The sequence below is a fragment of the Corylus avellana genome, chromosome 6, assembly GCF_965113065.1.
Source record: "Corylus avellana chromosome 6, dhCorAvel1.hap1.2, whole genome shotgun sequence".
NCBI lineage: Eukaryota > Viridiplantae > Streptophyta > Magnoliopsida > Fagales > Betulaceae > Corylus > Corylus avellana.
The window spans coordinates 10,141,283-10,155,007 of record NC_142495.1 but is presented as its reverse complement, the minus strand read 5'-3'; the positions used below and the strand labels follow the sequence as shown (position 1 = coordinate 10,155,007).

Here is a 13,725-nt window from a genome sequence, read left to right as displayed (position 1 = left end):
AAGCACGAATTGCTTTCCATCTCCATAACTAAATTTTCCAGGAAAGTGAGAGAGAGTTTTGGGAACTAAAAGCTTTTCATAAAGGCAAGTCAATAGTCAAGATGTTCTCAATTTAATCTCAACAACCATGATGATGTACCCATTTACTCACTTATATATATATATATATATATTCAAATTTTGCACTTTTTTTTTTTAATTTTAGTTTTATTTTCGAATTTAAAGAATTTGAACAAAAATTTTAGGATAATGATAATAATCTCAAAAATCATTCATCAAGAGTAGCACCAATTTGCAACTTTTTATCTCATGATTTATTTCCCCTTGAGTATAAATATAAGAAAGAGGCAAGAGGGATGATGCAGGGTCAAAATGGTAAAATAAATGTTTTTTATTCTCCATCTATATAGGCAACCTAAGAAAACATGACCGTTAATTAGAAAAATAACAAGTTTTTAAATATTATGAATGTTGAAAAGAGCATAAGAAATTTTTAAATAAATAATATTTAAATAAAATAATGAAAGTCTCTTTAGTTTGAATAATAGAATATAAATTTTTTTTTAAAAAAAAATAGTTGATAAAAAAATAAAAAAATAAATTTAAGAGATTTTTATAAAAATGCACGTTATGACACGTACCATGCCGTCCAAGAAAAAAGTAATCATTGAAATTTCCGAGAAACAGTGACAAGGATGCTCTGGACAAAGATAATAGCTTTCAATGACAATGAGTCACATTACATTACACATCCAATAACAGTAAAGAAACAGCACCCATCACTAAAGACATCTTAAATAGGAAAAAGTATCCATACCTTCACCAACCATGGCCAATTTGTAATTTTCCTTCAAACCTTCGATTGAAAGTTGAAACAATGTTCATCATACTACCCAAAAAAAAGAAAAATAAATAAAATTAATGCCCTTTTGTCTTATAAAAAGATAAAAATAATCTTATAATTTTCTTTATTTTTATGTTTCTCTATTTTTTTTTTTTTTTGTATTTCTTATAATTTTTTTTTTTCATCAGGTACAAAGCAATTTTTTTTTTTTTTTTTTTTAATAATTTTGGAACGAACATTACTTAAATTGAAAATTTGAAAGGAAAAAGTTATAGGGGGGGAATGTATATACAAATACCAAATTTTATTTTTAAAAGTTGGTTTCTAATTAATGTGTCCGTTAAGGTTCAACAAATGCCACTCTACTTATTTGGACAACTCTTAGAACATGCCTTAGAAGGTGCGATTTTGAATGTCATAAAAGGATTTGACGTCTCTCATTGAACACCAATTGATCTTATTGAATAATGACACATCATTTAAAAACCAGCTTTTAGAGAAAAAATTTTGTAATGTAGCATTTTCCATAGTTTCTTTCTTTTCTTTTTTTTTTTTTTTTTTTTTCCCAAAAGCAAAGACTTTGTTAAATTTTTTTAAGATAAATAAAGACTTTGGTCATTCACATTTAGCCACAAAGACACTGGTAAAAGTGTAGCTTCCTAGCACTATAAATAACCCATCACTACTTTCACATCCATCACCCACACACACACTGAAACACACCCATTTGTGCTGATCCTTATAACTCAGTCACTACCAATGGGATCTCCTTCATGGGCTTCATATGCAGCGGCATGGCTGGCAACCTTAGCCCTCTTCCTCCTCTCCCGCCACCTCCGCCGCCGCAAAGCAAACTTGCCGCCAGGCCCAAAACCATGGCCGGTCATCGGAAATCTAAACCTCATTGGCTCACTCCCCCACCGATCCATCCACGCGCTGTCCCAAAAATACGGCCCCATTATGCATCTCCGGTTCGGTTCATTCCCCGTCGTCGTCGGGTCCTCCGTGGACATGGCCAAGGCGTTTCTCAAAACCCACGACGTCACCTTCGCCAACCGCCCCAAAATCGCCGCCGGAAAGTACACCACCTACAACTACTCCGACATCACGTGGTCCCCTTACGGGCCATACTGGCGGCAGGCGCGCAAGATGTGTTTGATGGAACTCTTCAGCGTAAAACGGTTAGAATCGTACGAGTACATACGCAGGGAGGAGATGAACGCGTTGCTGAGAGGGCTGTACGAGTCGAAGAACACGGCGGTGACCTTGAAAGACCACCTTTCGACGGTGAGCCTGAACGTGATAAGCCGGATGGTGCTCGGAAAGAAGTACACTGACGAATCGGAGGCGTCGATTGTGAGCCCGGAGGAGTTCAAGAAGATGTTGGACGAGCTTTTCTTGCTGAGCGGGGTGCTGAATATTGGGGATTCCATACCTTGGATCGATTTCTTGGACTTGCAGGGGTATATTAAGAGAATGAAGGCGTTGAGCAAGAAGTTTGATAGATTCTTGGAGCATGTTTTGGATGAACATATTGCAAACAGGAAAGAAGCCAAGGATGATTCTGCAAAGGACATGGTCGATTTGCTGTTGGACCTTGCTGATGATCCTACTCTCGATGTTAAGCTGGAAAGACATGGCGTCAAGGCTTTTACCCAGGTACTAAAACATTACTAATTTCCTCAAAAAAAAAAAAAAAAATTACTAATTAACTCTACTTTTTTATTTTATTCATTAATATTTTTAATTGAAATTAAAGTTGAATGTAGAGTTAAGCGGGTTAATTCATAATTTATTTATTTATTAAATGGGTTCAAGGAATAGTTTCGATTTGTTCAGTTAATCGGTTAGTTGGTTAATAGGTGATCGATTATAAGATTTGATGTTAAGATTTTTCAATTTTCTTGTAAACTATTAAATGTGTAAAGCATATGCTTTATAAATGAAAAGAAAAAGTAAATTTATAGAACATATATCAAAAGGAAAACCACAAATTATCTGGACGAATACAATAAGAAAACATACTAGATAAAATTAAAAATTCACTTGAAAAATCAGTTAAGTCACTTAGCCAACAAAATTTGTTTTTTTTTACCGTCCACCAAACTAAACCAATGTCAAAATAATATTTTTATTCCACCTAGCTACCGACCACCAAAAGTCAATTGTCAGTCAGTAACGATTTGATAGCAGTCAATAATTACTCAGTAGGCAGTAAATAGTTAATACATTAATTTTGTGTTGATTTTGTTTTTTGTTTTTTTTTTTTTATATGTTCACATAAGAGGAGAAAAGGGAAATTCGAAGTGATAACATTCATTTCATAAGGTGTAGCTATCCCTCCGAGACATTTTGTATTGACTTTTGAGTAGATTAAAAAGTTGTCGGCAATTAAAAACTATATATATATATATATATATATATATATATATATATATATATCCAATTAAGTGTCAAGTTCGACTAGTACGTGTAGCTTATTTGATTGAATTATTAACGTATGTCTCTTTCATTGCATTTATTGTATATGAAAAGAAAAAAAAAAAAAACTTTTTACTTTTTTATCGTTTTATTTTCAATTACGAGTTGACCTTTAGTTCTACCTAAACTTGAACCATTGGAGGATCTAATTTATATATATATATATATATATATATATATAATAAAAAATTTAACTGTATATTTAGTTCCATTATTTAGTGGTATATTTTATTTGTAGAATTCGTAAAATACCTTGTGTGTGTTCCACTAATTTTGGTTCATATAAATTATTCATTAGTTAGAAACTTCCTTGAACTTCTCATAACCCCCATTAGGCAGTCGTTATTCAACTTGAATTAGTGACATAAATATCTTTGACCGTTACCTCAAACGAGTCTCCACGTGTCTCTCATTCCATTGGTTAAACCTCAAGTTGCTGTCTGGACACAAGTTAGTACACTTTTCAGTTCATGATTAGATTGCACCATTTTCTATACCAGATAAGAAAGGAAGGGTGGATCCCCAATTTTTTATTTTTCATTTTATAGAAAAAGACTATCAAATGGGGCCCAATTCTTTTGATTTTTTGGGAAACTTTATTTTGATCCTCATAAATTTTCATTAGATTTTACAAATTTTTCTTAAACTTTCAAATTTCTCATTTTAATCCCTTGAATTTTTAATTACTCTCAATGTGAATTTTTTGTTAAATTTTAAACATTACATGACGTTTATACCTCTAACTTTTGTATAAAATTTTAACTTTCAAAACTTTTTTTTTTTTATCTTAAAAAAAATGAAAATCAAGGACATTTTAGTCTTTTTTTTTTTGTATTTTTAACGGCTAAAATTAACGAAAAAGTTCTAATTGAGAGTAATTGAAAGTTTAGGGGTCCAAAATGAGAAATTTAAAAGTTCATGAGAAGTTTATAAAATCAGGTAAAAGTGCAGGGGCGAAGTGAAGTTTTCTCCCCTTTTTTTTTTTTATTTTTTTTTTTAGGTGGATCTCACAACACTGAGCACATACACTTGACTCATGTACCCTACATTTTTGCTTTGCTCTGGTTGATTTTTTACCAGTAAATTTTTTCCCATTGAAAAATAGGAAGATGTCATTCATTATCATTCATCACTGACTTGTGTGCTTTGGGTAATTGATGGTTCAGGATTTGATAGCTGGTGGAACTGAGAGCTCGGCTGTTACTGTGGAATGGGCAATCTCTGAGCTCCTAAAAAAGCCAGAGGTTTTCAAGAAGGCTACAGAAGAGCTGGACAGGGTAATTGGAAGAGATAGATGGGTTGAAGAGAAGGACATTGTCAATCTACCATACGTTGATGCAATTGTCAAGGAAACAATGCGGCTGCACCCGGTGGCACCGATGTTGGTGCCTCGGCTATCCCGCGAAGACTGCCAGATTGCTGGCTATGACATTCTCAAAGGGACACGGGTGCTTGTAAACGTGTGGACCATTGGAAGGGATCCAGAATTGTGGGAAAACCCTGATGAGTTTTGCCCTGAGAGGTTCATCGGGAAGGCCATTGATGTCAAAGGGCATGATTATGAGTTGCTGCCTTTCGGCTCCGGGAGAAGGATGTGCCCGGGTTACAGCCTCGGCCTGAAGGTGATTCAGTCGAGCTTGGCTAATCTCTTGCATGGATTTACGTGGAAATTGCCAGGGAACATGGAGAAGGAAGGGTTGGACATGGAGGAAATTTTTGGGCTTTCAACTCCTAAGAAAATCCCACTTGTTGCTGCTGTGGAGCCAAGGCTTCCACAACATGTTTACTCCCTCTGATTTTGGCTTAAGTCACTCCAATAAGTATTTTCAGACTGTATTAGCGCTGCTGTTATAATGCTACCTCTACTCCATGTGCTTCTTAATTTGCTAGCTATAATGTTAATGGGGTTATTAATGTGATCTATGTTTGTATGTCTTGTTTTGTGCATTATATTTCCTATACTTTATTTTGCATTTCAGTAGACCAGTCTTGTCTCTCAAGGGTTAGCTCAATTGGCTGCAGACAACGCCTCATGAAGTAGAGATTATTAGCTCAAATTCTCTTCTCTCATTGTGCATACATATAAAAAATAAATAAATAAATAAAAAACCAATCTTGTGCTTGATTTCATACACGATTTTCTTCAACCTATAACACCAAGTCAGCAATGGACCATGCGCCACAGATGAAATTTTAGGCTTATGGGGTCCACTTCTTTAATAAGTATCCGGCTAGAATTGCGATTTCAATAAGTAAAATATTTGAAAAGCAAGTTTTTTTTTTACGTTTTCAATTTCTCTCATCCTAAAATGACACCAAATTAGCAATGGACCATGCGCCACTGATGAAATTTTAGGCTTAGGGGGTCCACTTCTTTAAGTGTTCGGTTAGAATTGTGAGTTCAAAAAGTAACATCTGAAAATCAAGTTTTTTTGACATTTTCAAATTTCGATTTTATAAAAACGCACTTTCAAACGATACATTTTCTTCAATTTGGTCTTAAATTGCGCTTTTATATTCAAAATTATAATGCCAAACGCACCCTGATCACACAATGGAATATGAACAAAACCATGAGTCGAGCCAAATATTGAATGTTCAAGCTTAGCTAATTTAATTTTATTTCGAACTCAAGCTTATTACTGAACTAATATTATGTTTAAACTTGGCTCATTTATTTATGAGCAACTCAATTAACTTATTAATTTCTTATTTAAAGTAAATATCATAACCGTTTATCTTTAGTAAATTCATACTAATTATTAATTAATTAATTAATTTTAAGGTTAATTACATAAATTAATTTGAATAATTCAATCTCGAATTTATTATTCACATAATACACAAACACGTGTTGGGGGCCCTTGTTAGAGATGAGTTTGCCCAGCACTCACTCCGATTTGATGGATTGACGGCTACTGAGGCACACGGCTTGTAACAAAAGCAATGACCACGCCAACGCTCCCAATGAAGAACAAGATGGCCTAGACAAATGAATATGATGACAATAATTCAGCTACCGTATATTATACTAATAAAGTGTCCAAAGTGTTCACTGGTGCTACGGTACAGCAATAACATGAGAGAAATCCTGTTGTACCATTTTGGATTTTATCATTACATATTCTAACTTATAATTTAGGAAAGAGGGGTTCAGAGAATTAAGATGGTTCAATTTATGATTCATCTTCATACTTCATATCAAATTTTTTTTTTATTGGCTACATCTTTCCTTAATATCTTTGATTTTATACAATATTCTATTTATAGAGAAAAAATATAAATGTTATAAGTCATTTCTACTTTTACATTAACAACAATAAAATTAATTTATTATTTTGTAACTCTGTCTTCTGCGTTCTTGTATTTCTTAATTCTTTAGTTCTTTGTCTCTTGAATTATTATAATTCTTGTCTCCATAAGCTCAATAAATGGCTGTTTATCTTCAAAATTGGGTTGAGAAATGAAAGACTAGGTGGGTGGGTTTGTGGAGGGGTGGAAAATGAGAGTCTAGCCCAAAAGAAATGTCGTCTACTTCCATAGGATGCGTTAAATCCGCTGAGGACTCATATAACTATAAGGTCGGTCACATGACTCACATCTTCTGGTTCTCAACGGTGAATTGGCCAACCCAATGCTTAGAGTGCTGATGATCATGGAATTTTGACTTAGAAATCTTCACTGAAAAGGCATATGGAAATTGGGTATTCAGGATTACATCTTTCAACGAGGCCTCAACAAAATTCAATGAAAGCCAGAAATTTTGAACAAAAACCAGCCAAAAATATGGATGGTAATCATTCACACAGTTGGCAGTGGTGGAAATTTTAGGTTCAAAGGTTTTTAGTCCTTGTGCAAGTCCACATTTCATTAATACCAGAAATATAAACCATGGGTTATTTTCCATCAGCGGCTTACTGTTTAGCAAAAACGGCAATTCACGAATCTTTGGAACAAGTGTGGACGGAGAAATATCCGTACTTATTTGAAAGAAAAAAGGTACATATAAACCAAGCCGTACTCTCTCAATTTCAATGAAAGTGTTACAATTTTACCATTCACAATGAAAAAATATCCAACAAAATTAATATAATTTTCTTTAATGTGTACAATATGCTTAAGGGTTACTACTAACAATGCCCTCTTGGCCCAAAGGTTCAAGTACGGAAGAGTACAAACTAGTCCCAAGAGTTTTATACAAAGCCGTATCAGAATAGACGGCTCGAGATCTCAGTGACTTTTTGATCCGACGTCTATTATACCTATGACCTTTCCCCTGCTGCTGACGCCCCTTCTTCTTTTCCTCCTCTTCTTTCTTTTCATCCTTATTTCCATTTCCATGGTCTCTTGATTTTCTTGCCATGCTGCATTCACTTTCACTGTTTTCTTCATTTGGCACAGTGTAAACGAAGGGTCCAATGGGGATATCTTTCAGGTCCAGGAGAGGCTCCAGGGTCTTGACCACATGGCTCATTGTGGGCCTTGACTTTGGGTGCTGGCTCAGGCATTGGTAGGCCAATAAGGCTACCTTTCTAGCCCCTTCGCTCGAGTACTGCCCTTCAAGCCTGCGGTCTATTATTCTTTCAAGCTTATGGGTATCCTTCAAAAGAGGCCTTGCCCAATCCACCAAATTCTGCTCCCTACCCGGCCGGTTCTTGTCCACGGATCTCCTACCCGTCAGTAGCTCCAAAAGGACCACTCCATAGCTGAATACATCGCTCATAGTCGTCAAATGACCTGAAATATTTAATTGAAATATGAAATAAACGATAAACTATAGAGTCAGTATTCGAATTCACCACATTTACTATGATATCATGTTAAATCATTACCTGTCATGATGTATTCAGGAGCCGCATAACCTTCTGTGCCCATAACACGGGTTGTGACATGAGTTTCATCCCCTTCTGGTCCATCCGTGGCAAGCCCAAAATCAGAGAGCTTAGCATTGTAATCCTGAGAAGTACTTTTATTGTCACTCACTTTTAAACTAAATATCTGTGTGAAATGTGAAAAATGGGTAAGAAGATCAAGTGTATTACTGAGTCTAACAAGATGTTGGAAGCTTTAAAATCTCGAAATATGACTGGTTTTTCTTCTTCGTGGAGAAAAGAAAGGCCTTTTGCAGCCCCAATTGCAATTTTTATTCTTGTTAACCAAGGCAAGGCTGCAGAATAGCCTGCATTAATCACAAACATATACATATATAGAAATTTGTATCAGGAAAAATTGGTACATATATCAAATTAATTTCAAACACCAAGGCATATATATATATATATATATACCTCTAAATAGTTGGTTGTCTAAGTTGCCACGCTCCATGTATTCGTACACAAGCAGCCGGTGCTCATCTTCACAGCAGTATCCGATCAAGGTCACAAGATGGGAGTGCCTTAATTGCCCAAGATATATAACTTCAGCCTGCAGAATTATGAAGATGATTCTAACATAGCCATTTTTTATCATATAATGTTAATTAAACTTTTCTAAAGTAGGGACCCACTTCTAGTGCAATCGTCTGCAAACCACAGGTATTGCTTTAGGTCCGGGCTCGAAACACAAGACCTCGAGGTATAACACCGCTGAGGCTTCCATTCGAGCCGCCGACAAAAAAAACAAAAAGAGAAAGATATTGAAATGGGTAAAAAAGCTTACCAGCCACTCCCTGTGGCCTTGCTTGCCATCCAAGTCCAATACCTTGACAGCCACAGGCTGAGCCTCCAAACCAGGCCTAAGCTTGTCATCAATGAACCCTTTATAAACCGGTCCGAACCCACCTTCACCAAGAAAATTACTCTTTGAGAGATTCTGTGTGATATCCTTGAGCTCCTTGAGAGTAAAAACATGAAGATTTGATCCGACAAGAGAGATGGATAGATCACTCATGACCGACAAGGAGGAGTTGCTTAAATCCGACATGGACAACCCACGGAAAGAGCTATGTTTGGAAGCTGCAAGTTTTGGCTCAGAGAGTAGAGGGTTCTTGGCCTTGAAACAGCAAGTGGGTGAGAAGCAGCTTTTCAATGTGATGATATTTCTGAAAGCCATAGCTTGATTGAAGTGATCGATCCTAAACTGTCTCTCTAAAGCTCGAGATTGAAGCAATTTATTGAGAAAGATATGGGGAGGGGGTTAAAAGGGGTTGGTAATTAGAAGACTAAAATGAACAAGTCTATGGCCTGATGATGACCGACCACCCCTTATTTTCCTTGCTGGAGAAATTCATTTGCTGCACAATAAATGGAAATCTTGTTGCTCTAGAAGAAAAACATTGTACCAGGCTATATTTAATTTTGGGTCCCATGGCTATTGGGTAGAGAGCAAAAATGGCCTTAGCTCAGCCTTGACTTTGAAGGTTGACAGCGGCAATACTTTTTCGAGTGGTCCACATTAGAAACAGCAGCCTCATGGATTAGTACCTCCTATTTGATTAAACTGGCACGTGTTTGAAGTGAAAAGTATATGTTTTTTTTAATAATTTAATTAAAAACAATTATGTGTATTTTGTTAAGGCTGGTAATTTTTGATATAACGTGCGAATTCAATACGAACTCAATATGAAATTAAAGTGTTAGGGTTAAGGAGTCTATCCCGTTAAATTAAATGAGTCGAGTTACGAGTCGACGGTTATAGTTGAAGGATTTTAACCGTTTAGTTAAATAGATCGAATTAGGGTTGAATTATATAGTTATGGTAAATCGAAAAAAATTTCTCCAACCCCCATTTGCCTTGTAGGGACACGTCCAGCCTCTTCTATCTGCCAAAATTATCTCCACTTGCCTTCTCTTTTCTTGCTTGTTTTCTCAAGCTGAGCAATGTAGCCCTTCTTAGTCTTGCACTCACAACACGGGTTCATGAATCTGAAGGGTGTACGTCATGAATTGAAACATATCATTTGACCAAAAAGGAAGAAAACTGTCTCAATATTGGGGGAAAATGATTATTATTCAATTTGAGAATAATAGTTTAATTAGGATTATACAATCTCCAATAAGACGGTAAGTGGAAGTTTTTTAAAATGAATTATTTTCTTAGATTTCTCATTCTTGTAATGCTTTCCAATTAAGTAAACTAGGTTTTCTTAAGAGTATTTCATCCACAATTGTGTTGGTCATAGCCTTGGCTGTGATTTGCAAATAAACTCATCTTCAGGGGCGGACGTTGGATTAACCTTGGGGGTCTTCGGCAACCCCAAACTTTTTTAAAACATTTACAAAAGTATTGCTTTTGATACTCTAAGCCCGTCAAATATAAAGTTTCCCACCACCCATATCATAGATTTTTACTCTTGTACTCTTATATCAAATTACTTTATGACTCATGATATGTAACTTTTGTATACATTTATGAATTATGACTTAAAATGAAATTAAATTTAAGACTTTTCTATTTTTATTTTACATAAATGCACGTATACTGATGCAGCCCGACTTGGTGGGATGTAGCGAAGAACAACCATAAAAGAATGGATAAACAATTCAAGATCTAGATTCTATCAAAGACCTAAGAATTGTTTTAAAAACAATAGAGTCTATCTAAGATTTAAAGGAAAAAGAGGAATAAACTCAACTCTGAGTATTCTCATTAATAAAACTCAATAATAATCCAAATTTGACTTTCTGGAGGCTATAAACATGTATTTATAACCCCAAGACTCCTAAACCTAATAAAACACGAAATATAAACTCTCAAAACCCTAACCCTAATAAAATAACAAAATAAAGTCGGTTAAATAAAACAAATACGGCTACGCATTCGAACGGGACATATGGCCTTTCGAACAAGAACTACTGAAAGCGTAAAAACTGGAATTTAACATATGGCCATTCGAATGGGCTTCGAACGGGGCATTCTGCCAGCCTTCCGCTCCACTTGGCCGTTCGAACGGTGGCTTCTATTTGGCTACCCGATCTGCATTATCCTCTCCTGGTTGGAGAAAATTCGACCTCGAATTCGGCTGGTTCTTTCCACGGTCCCTCGGATGCCCTATCAACTCGTTCCACTCGCCCTTCCTCAAGATCAAGACAAGACAACACCCCACAATAAGCGTGATGCTCCTCATCATCGAAATACCTTGATGGTTGTCGTGAAGGCCCCCACACCCCACTTGGCAATACTTCTGATTTGCCGTACTTCTTTCGTTCCTTTTCCCTTCCATGTGCCATGAAAATACTCAAGAATGGGCCATCCGTTGTTTCCCTTGTGAACATATAATTTTCCTCATCTGCATAAAACTCACCATAATCATTGTTAGGAGAATTTAAAATATCTTCAACATCAAGGAAATCAACATAATCAACCTCTTCACCATTAAAATTAGGCAATTCACTTGAAAGGTCTTCATCAACCTTGTCATAATCGGCGATGTCATCCGTGGGCTCTTCCTCTTCCAATTAGGCATCTTCTTCGGGGTAGAAGCTGTCAAACATGGTAGTAAACCAATCTACTGCGTATTCTCCCTTGGTTGGATGGCAAAGGTCCCTTAATTGGATCTTCCTCATTAACATCGTCATCATAGGTTGGTGGGGAATCCCAATCCACAAACTCTTGTGAAGAATCTTCAACATCTTCATGCTCGAATTTTTCATTAAGGATTTTAGATTTCTGGAATTCCTCATCAATAGGTTCACCTTGCTCCTCCACATATAGATTGGGTAGATGGAGTTGAGGTTGGCGAATAAAGGTCAAATTGGCTTGTCGTGGACTCTCCGCCTCAATCCCTGTTCCCCTAAACACCTTTTTTTTTTGACTTTTTTTAATTTTTCTATTACCACGAACTCTTTGGGTTGCAAGCAACCTTGGAATTTCGGTAAATCGAGTTTGATCCTGCTCACCCGCTGATGGGCATGAGCTTGCGCACTGTGTTGACGTCAGTGTGTTCGGCGCTCCGCAAACGAGTTTCTAGATCCACTCCCATTGTGACCACCCATGTTGGATATTCGGGTAGTGAGGTCTTCGATTTGATCCATCATAGCCTCAAATTGATCTTCCACGTGTTGCCAACATTCAGCGATAGATTTGCCTTCCGCCTCCGCGAATTGCGGTCTTGGTTGGTGACGACAACCGTTCGGTCCACCACCCATGTACCGTAAACAAATCGCCAGTTGCTCTTTATGTGCTGCCTTCGTGGGCACATGCACCTCGTTCATGTCTGCACAACGGTTGCTCCTCCCCATTCATAGAAAGTAATTGAGCTCTGATACCAACTGATGCAGCGCGACTTAGTGGGCTGCAGCAAAGAACATCAAGAAAGAACGGGAAAATAATTCTAGATCTAGATTCTATCAAAGACCTAAGAATTCTTCTAAAAACAATAGAGTCTATCTAAGGTTTAAAGGAAAAAGAGAAATAAACTCAACTTTGAGTATTCTCATTAATAAAACTCAATAATAATCTAAATCTGACTTTTTAGAGGCTATAAGTATGTATTTATAACCCCAAGACTCCTAAACCTAATAAAGCACGAAATATAAACTCTCAAAACCCTAACCCTAATAAAATAACGAAATAAAGTTAGTTAAATAAAACAAATACGGCTACGCGCTCGAATGGGACATATGGCCATTTGAACGGGAACTACTGAAAGCGTAAAAACTAGAATTTAACATATGGCTGTTTGAACGAGCTTTGAATGGGACATTCTACCAACCTTCAGTTCTACTTGGCCGTTCGAACGGTGGCTTCTGTTTGGCTACCCGATCTGCATCATATACACACATAAAGATTATATGCATCTATATGCTTATTTGTATAAGTAAGTTCGGACCCCCCACACAAAAAATATTGATTCCACCTTTGATCACTAAAGATTATATGCATCTACATGACTTTTCATGAGAGATCTCTGGGAACCTGATGATTCTACATCATCCTAATCAATAACACAATCGAGCCAAGTAGTGTACTATCTTAAATTCCTCATGTGTTAAACTCAGATCTCACTCCCTTATATGATGTTGATATGGTAGCCGAATTTCAGTGGTGATGCAAATGTGGTAGCCAGGTGGAATGATTATGGGGTGATGGGTTTCAGTGGTGGTTGGAGGTGGCTAGGTCTCAAAATGGAAGAGAGGGTTAAGGTTGTGTGGTTGAATATAAGGCGAAGACCTGTCAATTTAATTAGTTAGTGACAAACGTGGTAAACGTCAAATCAACTGCCACATGAAAGTTGTAATACTCTAACCATTTTCCCTTAATGTATGGGCCCTCTATCCGATGAGTCTTACCATATTAATCAAATAATCGAAATCAAAATCTAAAGTTTCTTATAGCTTTTCAAAGCTTATTAAAATAAAGAACCAAAAAAAGAGAGGGTAAAGTCCACATACCTACCTCCTTAAACTACTGCCCAATTGACAATGTCATTCCCAAACTTTTAATTACGACAATGCCCCCTC

The 13,725-nt window shown here is 36.4% G+C and overlaps 2 protein-coding genes across 2 annotated transcripts; one reads left to right on the top strand and one right to left on the bottom strand.

Annotated features, from left to right (window-relative positions):
- Positions 1 to 1,529: 1,529 nt before the first annotated feature.
- On the top strand, positions 1,530 to 5,261 carry LOC132188584 (trimethyltridecatetraene synthase). The gene is made up of 2 exons (XM_059603084.2): positions 1,530 to 2,503; positions 4,492 to 5,261. The coding sequence occupies exons 1-2, from the start codon at positions 1,604 to 1,606 to the stop codon at positions 5,119 to 5,121; spliced, it is 1,530 nt and encodes a 509-aa protein (XP_059459067.2). The 5' UTR covers positions 1,530 to 1,603; the 3' UTR covers positions 5,122 to 5,261.
- A 2,070-nt stretch (positions 5,262 to 7,331) lies between these two features.
- LOC132188585 (EPD1-interacting receptor-like cytoplasmic serine/threonine-protein kinase) lies at positions 7,332 to 9,553 on the bottom strand. Its single transcript, XM_059603085.2, has 5 exons — positions 8,984 to 9,553; positions 8,614 to 8,749; positions 8,368 to 8,504; positions 8,158 to 8,281; positions 7,332 to 8,062 (listed from the first exon to the last, which is right to left on the bottom strand). Exons 1-5 carry the CDS (start codon positions 9,374 to 9,376, stop codon positions 7,443 to 7,445), a joined length of 1,410 nt encoding a protein of 469 aa, XP_059459068.2. The 5' UTR covers positions 9,377 to 9,553; the 3' UTR covers positions 7,332 to 7,442.
- Between the last annotated feature and the right edge of the window lie 4,172 nt (positions 9,554 to 13,725).

What these genes read in the sequence shown, in the direction of transcription:
- LOC132188584 (XM_059603084.2), top strand. Translation starts at nt 1,604, where the DNA reads ATGGGATCTCCTTCATGGGCTTCATATGCAGCGGCATGGCTGGCAACC. An exon ending in GCGTCAAGGCTTTTACCCAG is followed by an intron (nt 2,504 to 4,491) that starts GTACTAAAACAT and finishes TTGATGGTTCAG; the next exon opens with GATTTGATAGCTGGTGGAAC.
- LOC132188585 (XM_059603085.2), bottom strand. Translation starts at nt 9,376, where the DNA reads ATGGCTTTCAGAAATATCATCACATTGAAAAGCTGCTTCTCACCCACT. An exon ending in AAGGCCACAGGGAGTGGCTG is followed by an intron (nt 8,750 to 8,983) that starts GTAAGCTTTTTT and finishes ATAATTCTGCAG; the next exon opens with GCTGAAGTTATATATCTTGG. An exon ending in TCCTGAATACATCATGACAG is followed by an intron (nt 8,063 to 8,157) that starts GTAATGATTTAA and finishes TAAATATTTCAG; the next exon opens with GTCATTTGACGACTATGAGC.